This window comes from Chelonoidis abingdonii, chromosome 19 (genome assembly GCF_003597395.2).
Source record: "Chelonoidis abingdonii isolate Lonesome George chromosome 19, CheloAbing_2.0, whole genome shotgun sequence".
Taxonomy (NCBI): domain Eukaryota; kingdom Metazoa; phylum Chordata; order Testudines; family Testudinidae; genus Chelonoidis; species Chelonoidis abingdonii.
Genome location: NC_133787.1, coordinates 2,450,477 through 2,463,900, shown reverse-complemented (window position 1 = coordinate 2,463,900; position 13,424 = coordinate 2,450,477). Strand labels below are relative to the sequence as shown.

Here is a 13,424-nt window from a genome sequence, read left to right as displayed (position 1 = left end):
GAATGGCCATAATGGATCAGAACAAAGGTCCATCCAGCCCAGTATCCTGTCTGCCGACAGTGGTCAATGCCAGGCCCCCCAGAAGGAGTGGACCTAACAGGTAATGATCAAATGATCTTTCTCCTGTCATCCATCTTCTCCCTCTGGCAAACACAGGCTAGGGACACCATTTCTTACCCATCCTGGCTAACAGCCATTAATAGACTTAACCTCCATGAATTTTTCTAGTTCTCTTTTAAAGTCTGTTATAGTCCTAGGCTTCACAACCTCCTCAGGCAAGGAGTTCTACAGGCTGACTGTGTGCTATGTGAAGAAGAACTTTCTTTTGTTTGTTTTAAACCTGCTGCCCATTAATTTCATTGGTGGCCCTCTAGTTCTTATATTATGAGAATTAGTAAATAACTTTTCCTTATTCACTTTCTCCACATCACATATGATTTTATATACCTCTATCATATCCTCCCTTAGTCTCCTCTTTTCCAGCTGAAAAGTCCTAGCCTCTTTAATCTCTCTCCATATGGGACCCGTTCCAACCCCCTAATCATTTTAGTTGCCCTCTTGAATCTTTTCTAGTGCCAGTAATCTTTTGAGACGAGAGACCACATCTGTATGTAGTATTCAAGATGTGGGCGTACCATGCATTTATATAAGGCAATAAGATATTCTCTGTCTTATTCTCTATCCCCTTTTTAATGATCTTAACATCCTGTTTGCTTTTTGACTGCCGCTGCACACTGCGTGGATGTCTTCAGAGAACTATCCACAATGAGATCTCTTTCCTGATTAGTTGTAGCTAATTAGCCCCATCATATGTTATGTAGAGTTGAGGTTATTTTTTCCAATGTGCATTACTTTACATTATCCACATTAAATTTCATTTGCCATTTTGTTGCCCAATCACTTAGTTTTGTAGATCTTTTTGAAGTTTGTCAGTCGGCTTTGATCTTAACTATCTGAGCAGTTTAGTATATCTGCAAACTTTGCCACCTCACAGTTTACCCTTTCTCCAGATCATTTATGAATAAGTTGAATAGGATTGGTCTAGGACTGACCTTGGGAACACACTAGTACCCTTCCATTCTGAGAATTTACCATTAATCCTACCCTTTGTTCCCGTCTTTTAACCAGTTTCAATTTTATGAAAGGACCTTCCCTTTCATCCCAGGAAACTTTATTTATGTAAGAGCTTGGTGAGGACCTTGTCACAAGGCTTTCTGGAAATCCAAATACACTATGTCCACTGGATATCCCTTGTCACATGTTGTGAACCTTTCAAGAACTCTAATAGATTAGTAGGACACGATTTCCTTTACAGAAACCATGTTGACTTTTGCCCAACAATTTATGTTCTACTATGTGTCTGACAATTTTATTCTTTACTATGTCTGAACTAATTTGCCGTTACTGACGTTAGACTTACCGGTCTGTAATTGCCGGATCACCTCTAGAGCCCTTTTTAACTATTGCATTACATTGCTATCTTCACTCACTGGGTACAGAAGCTGATTTAAAGTACAGGTTACAAACCTTAGTTAATAGTTCCACAATTTCACATTTGAGTTCTTTCAGAACTCTTGGGTGAATGCCATCTGTCCAGTGACTTGTTAATGTTGAGTTTATCAATTAATTCCAAAACTCCTCTAATGACACTTCAATATGTGACGATTCCTCAGATTTGTCACTTACAAGGATGGCTCAGGTTGGGAATTCCGCGAACATCTCTCAGTCGTGAAGACTGAAGCAAAGAATTCATTTAGTTTCTCCACAATGACTTTATTGTCTTTAAGTGCTCCTTTTGTATCTTAATTGTCCGGGCCCCACTGGTTGTTTAGCAGGCTTCCTGCTTCTGATGTACTTAAAAAGCATTTTGTTATTACCTTTGGAGTTTTTGGCTAGCCGTTCTTCAGACTCCTCTTTGGCTTTTCTTATTACATTCTTGCACTTAATTTGGTAGTGTTTATGCTCCTTTCTATTTACTTCAGTAGGAGATGACTTCCACTTTTTAAAAAGATGCCTTTTTATCTCTCACTGCTTCTTGTACATCGTTGTTAAGCCACGGTGGCTCTTTTTTAACTCTATTACTGTGTTTTTTAATTTGGGGTATACATTTAAGTTGGGCCTCTATTATGGTGTCTTTGAAAAGTGTCCATGCAATTGCAGGGATTTCACTCTAGTCACTGTACCTTTTAATTTCTGTTTAACTAACCTCCTCATTTTTGCATAGTTCCCCTTTCTGAAATTAAATGCCACAGTGCTGGGCTGTTGAGATGTTCTTCCCTCCACAGGAATGTTGAATGTTATTACATTATGGTCACTATTTCCAAGCGGTCCTGTTATAGTTACCTCCTGGACCAGCTCCTGTGCTCCACTCAGGACTAAATCGAGAGTTGCCTCTCCCCTTGTGGGTTCCTGTACCAGCTGCTCCAAGAAGCAGCCATTTAAAGTATCGAGAAATTTTGCCTCTGCATTTCGTCCGGAGGTGACGTACCCGGTCAATATGAGGATAATTGAAATCCCCCCCTATTACTGAGTTCTTTATTTTGATAGCCTCTCTAATTTCCCTTAGCATTTCATCGCCACTATCACTGTCCTGGTCAGGTGGTCGATAATAGATCCCTACTGTTATATTCTTATTAGAGCATGGAATTACTATCCATAGAGAGTCTATGGAATGTGGATACATTTAAGATTTTTACTTCATTTGATTCAACATTTTCTTTCACATATAGTGCCACTCCTCCCCCTGCATGACCTGTTCTGTCCTTCCAATATATTTTGTACGCTGGAATGATTGTGTCCCATTGATTGTCCTCAGCTCAGTCCACCAGGTTTCTGTGATGCCTGTTATATCAATATCCTCCTTTATCACAAGGCACTCTAGTTCAACCATCTTATTATTTAGACTTGTAGCATTTGTGTACAAGCACTTTAAAAACTTGTCACTGTTTGTCTGCCCTTTTCTGATGTGTCAGATTCTTTTTTATGTGAATATTTCTTGTCTGATCTGGCCCTTACATTATCCTCTTCCATCCTCTGCTCCTGACTATAACCTGGAGATTCTCTATCATTAGACTCTCCTCTAAGAGAAGTCTCTGTCCGATCCACGTGCTCTTCTGCAGCATTCAGCTTTCTCCCATCTCCTAGTTTAAAATCTGCTCTGCAACCTTTTTAATGTTAAGTGCCAGCAGTCTGGATCCACTTTGGTTTAGGTGGAGCCCATCCTTCCTGTATAGGTTCCCCGTGTCCCAAACGTTTCCCCAGTTCCTAATAAATCTAAATCCCTCCTCTCTAGACCATCGTCTCATCCACACATTGAGACTCGGAAGCTCTGCCTGCCTACTTGGCCCTGAGTGTGGAACTGGAAGCATTCCTGAGAATGTCACATAGAGGTCCTGGATTTCAGTCTCTTTCCTAGCAGCCTAAATCTAGCCTCCAGGACATCTCTCCTACCCTTCCCTATATCATTGGTTCCTACATGTACCATGATCACCAGCTCCTCACTAGCACTACACAGAAGTCTATCCAGATGCCTCGAGAGATCTGCAACCTTTGCACCAGGTGGGCAAGTCACCATACGGTTCTCCTGGTCATCACAAACCCAGTCATGTCTGACCAACCTGATTGCCTTTTATGATTAGATAACTGGCTCTGTGAATATGGAGAAAGCAGTGGACGTGATATACCTTGACTTTAGCAAAGCTTTTGATAGTCATCCACAGTATTCTTGCCATCAAGTTAAGAAGTATGGATTGGATGAATGGACTATAAGGTGGGTAGAAAGCTGGCTAGATTGTCGGGTTCAACGGGTAGTGATCAACAGCTTGATGTCTAGTTGGCAGCTGGTATCAAGTGGAGTGCCCCAGGGGTCTGTCCTGGGGCCAGTTTTGTTCAACATCTTCATTAATGATCTGGATGATGGCATGTTCGTGGATGACACTAAGCTGGAGGGAAGAGATAGGGTCCAGAGTGACCTAGACAAATTGGCGGATTGGGCTAAAAGCAATCTGATGAGGTTCAACAAGGACAAGTGCAGAATCCTGCACCTAGGGAAGAATCCCATTCACTGCTACAGGCTGGGGACCAACTGGCTAAGTAGCAGTTCTGCAGAAAAGGACCTGGGGGTTACAGAGAATGAGAAGTTGGATATGAGTCAGCAGTGTGCCCTTGTTGCCAAGAAGGCTCATGGCATATTGGGCTGTATTAGTAAGGGCATTGCCAGCAGATCGAGGGACATGATCATTCCCCTCTATTCGGCACTGGTGAGGCCACACCTGGAGTACTGCGTCCAGTTTTGGTCCCCCCACTACAGAAAGGATGTGGACAAATTGGAGAGAGTCCAGCAGACGGCAATGAAAATGATTAGGGGGCTGGCGCACATGACTTACGAGGAGAGGCTGAGGGAACTGGGGTTATTTTCTCTGCAGAAGAGAAGAGTGAGGAGAGATTTGATAGCAGCCTTCAACTATCTGAAGAGGGGTTCCAAAGAGGATGTATCTAGGCTGTTCTCAGTGGTGGCAGATGGCCGAACAAGGAGTAATGGTCTCAAGTTGCAGTGGTGGAGGTCTAGGTTGGATATTAGGAAACACTATTTCACTAGGAGGATGGTGAAGCTCTGGAATGGGTTACCTAGGGAGATGGTGGAATCTCCATTCATAGAGGTTTTTAAGGCCCGACTGGGATGACTTAGTTGGGGTAGGTCCTGCTTTGAGCAGGGGCTGGGGCTAGATGACCTCCTGAGGTCTCTTCCAACCCCAATCTTCTATGATTGTAAATCATCCCTGATCACCTCCCCTCCAGAACTAAACAGCCTAAGGGATCCTAAGGGATGGCACAGATTTGGTCCCAGGGCTGATAGTTTCCAAGCTGGGACTAAACAAATCAATAGGGTTTGATGCCCCACCTTTCCTCGACTGCATTGTCGGCCCATCCATTTCAGAGAGCACCGAATCCCATTCACACCAAAGTACTTTGGACAATAATTCCCTGTTACTAGCACTTGTCAAGATGCAATCCACCCAGAGTGCTTCCTACCTGCAGAGTAGGTGGCCCTCAAACTCTCCCACTTCCAGTGGGGAGAATTTCAACAGGAACTGCTGCTTCTTCCCGGCTGGGATGATGCCACTGCTGGGTTCCACAGAGAATGGAGGGAGAGCAGCAACAGCACACAGGAAGGATGAGACACTCTCCAGAACACTGCCTAGCTGGCTAGCGGGTTGACTGCATGGTATTTTGGTGGAGGCAGCAGATGTGGCAGATGGGAACTCTCCTGTGGTAAGGAATGGGTGGTTAGGTCAGTTTCACTGGATTTGTCTTTGAGGATGAAATCTCTTGTTCTGAGCTCAGACCCCATGATTCAGTATGATGGACAGAAGGCCGAGGATATTTGGTTTAAAGACCACACAAAGGCTATCCCCCTTCGCAAGCCCTTTCCAAGAATGATTCCAACCAGGGTTAGTGAAAGGTGTAATGTAGCTTCATGTCATCACTTCTGCACTGCCTCTTCCTAACTCCTCATATGCTGAAAAAGATCCAGAAAAGTTCCATATAAGGGCATGAAATCAAAATGCTGAAAGACACCCCATCACACTGGTCTGAACGTGGTGCCCAAAGACCACTGTGACCAAGGCTATGTATCAGAGGGGTAGCCATGTTAGTCTGCATCTGTAAAAGCAGCAAAGAGTCTGGGGCACCTTATAGACTAACAGACGTATTGGAGCACAAGCTTTCGTGGGCGAACACCCACGTTGTCAGTACCTATAAGGGCCATATCATGCCCTCATTTACATCCATGCCTGGTTAGTAGGGTTGCACAGATGAATCTGAGGGCAGAATGTGGCTCATTTTGTGTATGTGCTTTCAGCTGAAAAGGTAGGCAGACATTAAGTGATCAAGAAACAGCATTCGTGCATATTGCAGTGTCTGGTCTTCTCTCCCTCTGTTTATCAAGCTTGCACAGCCAGCCACAGCCATCAAACCACAAAGCAGGGGCATAATGGAACAGCCCAATGGTCCAGAGCACTCTGACTCAGGGCATGGCCACTGCCAGATGTTAAATTCCTTCAGTACATCGATTTATACATTACACTGTGGGAGAATTTCCTTCCTGACTCATCTGGTGATGAGTTTATGCCTTGAGGCATGAGGATTGAGAGTGCTTATTTCCATCCTAGCGAATTTAACTGCTGGTGTTAGTTTTACTCATAAAAAGTCTGATCCTTGTCCTTCTCACCCTTTGGGTAGCTGGCTGCATAATATGCTGCACAACAGCTGAAGACATGTTAAAGATGCACAGAAGCATTTAGCAAAGCACCCTCATGCCTCAGAGAGAGCAGGCTAGGCCATGTTGGAAGAGAGCATCACATAATTGAACAGACCCTGCTGCTACACGTATGGGACCATCTTAAAAACAAAAATGCAGCTTTAATTACAAATACTTTTCCTCCTGCTTGCAAAATATGTCTATATTATGGCCCTAGTTCAACAAGGCTATTAAGCGTGTGCATAATAAGCATGTCTGTGTTTGAAGTTATGCACATGTTTAGGGGCCTTGTTGAATCAGGGCCTAAGAGGGGTGAAAAGAATAATTCATCAATGTGTGGAGGGGAGGTAGGGGGGGAGGAACAATACCAGAAAATGTGGAAATGGCAGAAGTGCTAAATGACTTTTTTCTTTCAGTTTTCACCAAAAAGGTTAGTAGTGATTGGACGTCTAACATAGCGAATGCCAGTGAAAATGAGGTATGATCAGAGGCTAAAATAGAGAAAGACTAAGTTAAAAATTACTTAGACAAGTTAGATATCTTCAAGTCATCAGAGCATGATGAAATACATCCTAGGATACTCAAGGGGCTGACTAAGGAGATGTCTGAGTCATTAGCGATTATCTTTGAAAAGTCACGGAAGACGGCAGAAATTCCAGAGGGCTGGAAAAGGGCAAATATAGCACCAAGCTATAAAAAGGGGACTAACGACAACCTGGGGAATTACAGACCAGTCAGCTAAGCTTCAGTCCCCAGAAAGATAATGCGGAGGGGACTGGACTAGAAGACCTTTCGAGATCTTTTCCAGTCCTACAATTCTACGATTACACATCTCTGCCGTAAAATGCTGAGTGATGACTCGGAATCCAGGATGTGGGAGGGGGCTCCGGGCTGGGGCAGGGAGTTGGGATGCAGGGTGGGTGAGGGCTCTGGCGGGGGATGAGAGGTTTAGGGTGCAGGAGGGGGCTCCAGGCTAGGGGGTAGGGCTGAGGGATCTGGAGTGTGGGAGTGGGCTGCAGGTTGAGGCAGGGGGTTGTGGTTCAGGAGTGGGTGATGGCTCTGGGGTGGGGCTGGGGATGAGGGGTTTGGGGTGTGTGTAGTCTCTGGGCTGGGTCAGGGGGTTGGGGTGCAGAGGGGTCAGGGCTCTGGGCTGGGGATGCAGGATCTGGGGTAGGGCCGGAGATGAGGGGTTTGGGGTGCAGGAGAGGGCTCCGGGTTTGAGAGGGCTCAGGGCTGGGGCAGGGGGTTGGGGTTCGGCATGGACTTACCTCGGGTGGGTCCCAGTCAGTGGCATAGTGGGAAGAGCGGGGGGCTAAGGCAGGCTCCCTGCCTGTCCTGGCACCATACTGCATGTGCCCAGAAAGCAGCCAGCAAGTCCAGGTCCTAGGCTCGGGGCCAGGAGGCTCCATGCGCTGCTCACGTCCACAGGTACCGACTCCCGCCCCCAGTGTGCAGCCGGTGCTCGGGGCGGGGGCAGCATGTGGAGCCCTGTGCCCCCCCCCCCCCCGGCCTAGGAGCTGAACCTGCTGGCTGCTTCTGGGGTGCAGCACAGTGCCAGCCAGGGCAGGTAGGGACTAGCCTGCCTTAGCCCTGCAGCACTGCTGACCAGACTTTTACCAGCCCAGTTGGCAGTGCTGACCGGCGCCACCAAGGTCCCTTTTCGACCGGGTGTTCCAGCTGAAAACTGGACACCTGGTCACCCTACCAGTGACCTTGATTCCATTACCCTGAGACTCTCCAACAGGACTCCCCCCATGCTCTCTTTTCAGCTCCTGACCCCCCACCCCCACCGTGTGGCTGACCTCTCTGCCCTTTGCTGACCTTTCCACAGTGCCCAGCAGCTCTGCCATACCAGTCCTGGGCACTCTGAAGGTGGGGGAGCGGGAAAGAAAGCAATAAGAAGGAAAAAAGGAAAACTCTTTATCCAAACCTGAAAGAAGCCACTTGCCTCAGGATGATGGGGGAGGACATGGGGAAGGGAGCAGAGTTATGATGTCACCTTCAGAACTCTGCTGTGTTGGTGCCTCAGGCAAAGAGGCAGGGCCGGCGCTTCCATGAGGTGAACTAGGCAATTGTCTAGGGCGCCAGGATTTTCGGGGGGTGGCATTTTGCCAGGGGGGTGGGCGGCAGGCGGCTCCAGTGGACCTGCCACAGGCATGCCTGCTGAGGGTCCGTTGGTCCATGGCTTTGGTGGATCTGCCGCAGGCACAGCTGCGGCAGCTCCACCGGAGCCACGGACCAACGGACCCTCCGCAGAAATGGCTGCAGCAGGTCCACCGGAGCCGTGGGAGCGGCGCGCAGGGCGGCCAAATGGCCGTGCACCTAGGACGCAAAAAACTCTAGCGCTGGTCCTGCAAAAAGGCCCAGCCTGCTCCCTGAGCTCTCAGGTTCCCTGAATACTGTAAAGCCCCTATGGGTTACAGGATGAAGCTGCTGCAGGGAGCGCCAGGTTGGGGGGAGAGAGGGCTGATTGCTATACCTTCAGGACTGCATGGCAACGGTTCTTCAGTAAAGTTGACTGCCCTTCTGCCGTCCTCCATGACCACCTTCCAGGAGTACTCCAGCGCCATATTACCCTTATTGGACAGCTGGAACCTGCAAAGGCAGCCAGGGAAAAGGGAGAAAAAATAATCTATCTAACAGAAGGGCTAAGCAAGCACTGAAAAATCATCGAGGGTCAGATTCAGTACGACCCGTTGTAGTCTCCCCTTTAACTAGTTCCTTATCCACCTTTCAATTTTCATATTGATCGCCATCTTTTCCAATTTAACTAATAATTCCCCATGTGGAACCATGTCAAATGCCTTACTGAAATCGAGGTAAATTAGATCACTGCCATTTCCTTTGTCTAAAAATGTACCTTCTCAAAGAAGGAGATCAGGTTGGTTTGGCACGATCTACCTTTGTAAACACATGTTGTATGTTGTCCAGTTACATTGACTCAATGTCCTAACTACTTTCCTTCAAATTTTTTCCAAAACCTCACATACAGATGTCAGAACTAACCAGCCTATAGTTACTCGGACATTTTTTCCCTTTCTTAAAAATAGAAACTATGTTAGCAATTCTCCAGTCGTACAGTACAACCCCCGAGTTTACCGATTCATTAAAAATTCTTGCTAATGGGCTTGCAATTTCATGTGCCAGTTCCTTTAATATTCTTGGATGAAGATTATCTGGGCCCTCTGATTTTGTCCCATTAAGCTGTTCGAGTTTGGTTTCTACCTCGGATGTGGTAATATCTACCTGATCAGCCCTGATCTTGAGCAAAAGAGTGGGTACTTGTGGTTTAGTGATGATGCAAACAGGTTGACGGGGGGAAGCCCCATCATTGAAATATTGACTGTAGGATTCAGTTATTTCCTATTCATGTTCCTGGGAAAACTGTATGCTTAGTGTGTCCGGTGCCATGTTCTGGCATCTGCGGAGATAGGAGGCCAAGATGTTTACTTTGTGGTGTATGCACCAGTTCCACAGCTTCATGGCCTCAGTGCAAAATGAGAAGGAGTGGGTGCCTCCTTGGTGATTGATATAGAACATGCATGTTATATTGTCGGTCATTATGCACTGATGGGTTCTTTATCCCTGGCAGGAAGTGCCTGCCGGCATCACATACTGCATGAAGCTCTAGCAGATTGATGTGTAGTCAGGTTTCCACTGTTAACTACCTGTCTTGAACAGTGAGTTAGTTCAGGTGGGCTCCCCAGCCTCTCAATGAAGCGTCCGTCGTGATTATTATTGATGGTGGATCCTGCTGAAAGGGGATCCTCATGCACACTTTCTCTGGTTTTGTCCACCGCTGTAAGGAGACCAAGACTTCTGGTGGTGCTGTTAGTCTCTTGTTCAGGCTGTGTTTGCTGGGGATGAATGCTAAGCTCGGCCAGCCCCGTGGGAAGCACGTATGAAGTCTTGCAGGTCTTACGACAAATATTGTGGCTGCCATGTGACCTAATAGTTGTAAGCAGCTTCATGCTAATGTTTGAGGGCTGTTGTTGACCACTTAGATGAGGCCGGTCAATGTTACGAATCGGTTCAGGTAATGATACTTGGATCTGTGTGGAGTCGAGGTGTGCCCCGATGAAATGCAGTTGCTGTACTAGAAGTAGGGTTGATTTTGTTCATTTATTTGTAACACTAGCTTCTGAAAGCGTGTGATAGTCTTCTGCACCATGTTTATCACTTCTTCTCGAGTCAGACCTTTCAGCAAACAATCATCTACATATGGGAAAATCATTATCCCTTGTTCCGTATGTGTGCTGCCACTACTGCAAGGGTTTTGAGAACGATTCTTGGTGAGGTGGAGAGGCTGAAACGTAGTACTCTGTATAGACAGGGTGTGTATGATGATGTGAAAATATGCATCTTGTAGGTCGAGGGCTGAAAACCAGTCCCCGCTGTCTAGCGCTGGTATTACAGTGGCCAGTGTTACCATCTTGAATCTTTGGGTTTGTACAAATTTGTTGAGCTTTCTGAGATCCAGGATGGGTCTCCAGCCACCATTTTTCTTCTGGGTCAAGAAATAGTGGGAGTAAAAACCCTTCCCTCTTTGTTGTGGGAGAACTTGCTCCATGGCACCTAACTGTAGAAGATGGTTTACTTCCTGTCTTAAAAGATGCTCATGAGAAGGGTCCCTGAAGAGTGACAAGGAAGGGGCTGAGGTAGAGGGGTGGGAGAGAAAGGAGATGGCATAGCCCAATCTTACAGTCTCCACAACCCATTGATCCATTGTTATCGATGTCCAGACTTGGTAAAATGGGTGTAGTCAATGGTCAAAGAAACATGGTATTGGCATTGTATAGTGGGGGAGGTCGTTCAGACCCTAGACCAAATATTCAAAACTGCTGTTTGGAGGAAGCCAGTTGTGATGCTGAGGGCTGACTTTGAGGTATTCTCCAGCTCTGTAGCTGCTGTCTGTTTCTTTGTAGTTTGTATTGTCTTTGTTGTCGGCAAAGTTTTTGTGTCCAAACCCACAGAAAAAAACAGAAATTGGGCTTGTTTTAGGCTGAGTTGGCTAGTGTTGGCTAGTTTTTGGGCATGTTAGGGCTTTTAAAGTAGTTTGTAACTTGTTGCTTCTTTTTTTTAATTGGCTCCTGGCCCACCCCGCCCCCAGGCCCAGCCAATCAAAAAGCTTGAATGGTGATTGGCATTTGGCTTCAGCTGCTGCATCGCCTGTGTGCCTGTGCGTGGTGACCTGCACGTGGGGTGACATGACGTGCATGTGGACTGTGCTTTAAACAATTTGAAGTTCCTGGTTCTTGCCTGGCTAGGCCAGATATTAGCTCCCCAATAGCAAGGAAAGTAACCAACACCCAGGGGGGTGTCAAACAATCCATCAACAACCATTGCCCAGCAAGGGAGCTACAATTCAATGACTCGCTTGCCTGAGGCCACACCAGGAGAATTGCTCAACCTTGCCTGGAGACTCAGCAATGCCCATAGACATGTCTGGATTTGTGCTCCCCAAGCACATGGACTGAGGCTATAAAACCAAACACAGGGGGGCCATGCTTGGCCTTTCTCCTTCACCTATCTACACTGCAAGCAACAAGGACACTCTGAAGTCTCCAACTGAGGGGACTGGCCCAGATTTCAAGGGTGAAATCTGTGTACTATGAACTGCAATATCCAGTGGGGTGAGAAAAACCGCTTAATCTAGATGTTGCCCAGTCTAATAGGGTTGAGAGTTTAGACTGCGTGCTTATATTTTGTTTTCTTTTGGTAACAAACTCTGACTTTTTGCCTATCACTTAATATCACTTAAAATCTACCTTTTGTAGTCAATAAATTTGTTTTACTGTTTATCTTTACCAGTGAGTTTGCATGAAGTGTGTGGCAAATCTGCTCACGTTTTGCAAAGGCTGGTGTATGTCTACTTTCCATTGATGAAGTGGTGAACCAATTAATAAATCTGCATTGCTCATCTTGAGCAGTGCAAGATGGTATATCCATGGGGTACAGTGCTGGGAGCTGGTGGGGAGATTTGGCTCTGGTGGCTCTGGGAACATTCATGCAATCTATCTGGGTATGGGGCTCCACATGTGGTTGAGCTGAGTGATCACAGCGCCTGGAGGGGTTTGCTGCTGGTCCCTAGCAAGGCATTGTAAGAGACAGCCCAGGCTGGAGAGAGTTCAGGAGGGCACAGTGATCCCACAGTCCCAGACTGCACCCCGGGGATCCCATCACACAGAGTGTTGGAGTTCTTTTAGGGCTTGTTTTGGTCTTGTTTTGACAAGGGATTAGCTTGTTTTTTGGCTTATTTTGAAATCCAGGTTGCTTATTTACGGCGTGAAAGTTGGCAACTTTACTAGTGTCACTGAGAAGTACACTTTTTCAACCGAAAAGGTCGAACCTTTTGTGGTCCTTGACCTGAGTGGTGGACCTGGATTGAGGCTCTTTGCCGCGTTGATTTGCAGCTTTGACCACTGAAGAGTTGGGTTGTGGGTGGGAGAATAGGAAATCCATCCCCTTGGTGGGGATATAATATTTTCTGTCCACCCTTTTGCACATTGGTGGTACCATCACCAGTGTTTGCCAGATCATCTCCGCCCATTCCATGATGTCATCATTTATCAGGAGAGCTATCTTGGAGGATAAAGATGTGTGGAGGATTTGTAACAATTTATGTTGGTTATCCTGAACCATCTCCAGTGGGATATCTTGACTGATGGCGACCTGTTTAAACAGTTATTGAAATTGTTTGAAGTTGTCAGCCGTGGTAGAGGGTTGTGGCATTGTGGCGAACTGGAAATGTTCTTAATGTTTTCTCTGAATACTGTGTTGGTGCCCATAGGTGGCAGGTTATATACATTTGCGGTGCTCGGGCACCAGGAATATTCAGGGCCGGGTGCCCTGCTCCAGCAATATTTGGAGCTGGGTCTCTCCACCGTCTGCTAGATGGGCCCCGGCCACCACTGGGTCTCCCCCGCGTGTCCTTGCCTGGAGAGGTCCCTCAGCCCCGCCTTCCACCCCTCCCTGAGGTCCTCCACCCCCCGCCGGCGTCCCCTGCCTGACAGAAAGCAGCACAGCAGCCTCTCCCCTTACCTGCTCATGGCGGCCAAGGTAAAACAGCTCTCGGCAGAACGTCTGTCTGCTGCCCCAGGGGTCCTAGTGACTCCATCCCCTACTGGCAGAGCAGGCTGCCCCTTACCACTGCCCTTCGGCCCTA

At 47.0% G+C, this 13,424-nt stretch overlaps 1 protein-coding gene across 2 annotated transcripts in view; it reads right to left on the bottom strand.

The window, feature by feature from the left end:
- The window catches only part of HYDIN (HYDIN axonemal central pair apparatus protein), a 401,019-nt gene that overhangs the window by 44,009 nt on the left and 343,586 nt on the right, over positions 1–13,424 (bottom strand). For both annotated transcript variants that reach the window (XM_032795387.2, XM_032795390.2), the window contains 2 exons: positions 8,739–8,854; positions 5,032–5,266 (listed from right to left, as the gene is read on the bottom strand). In XM_032795387.2, coding sequence (XP_032651278.1) covers positions 5,032–5,266; positions 8,739–8,854 — 351 coding nt within the window. The remainder of the gene's footprint in view (positions 1–5,031; positions 5,267–8,738; positions 8,855–13,424) is intronic.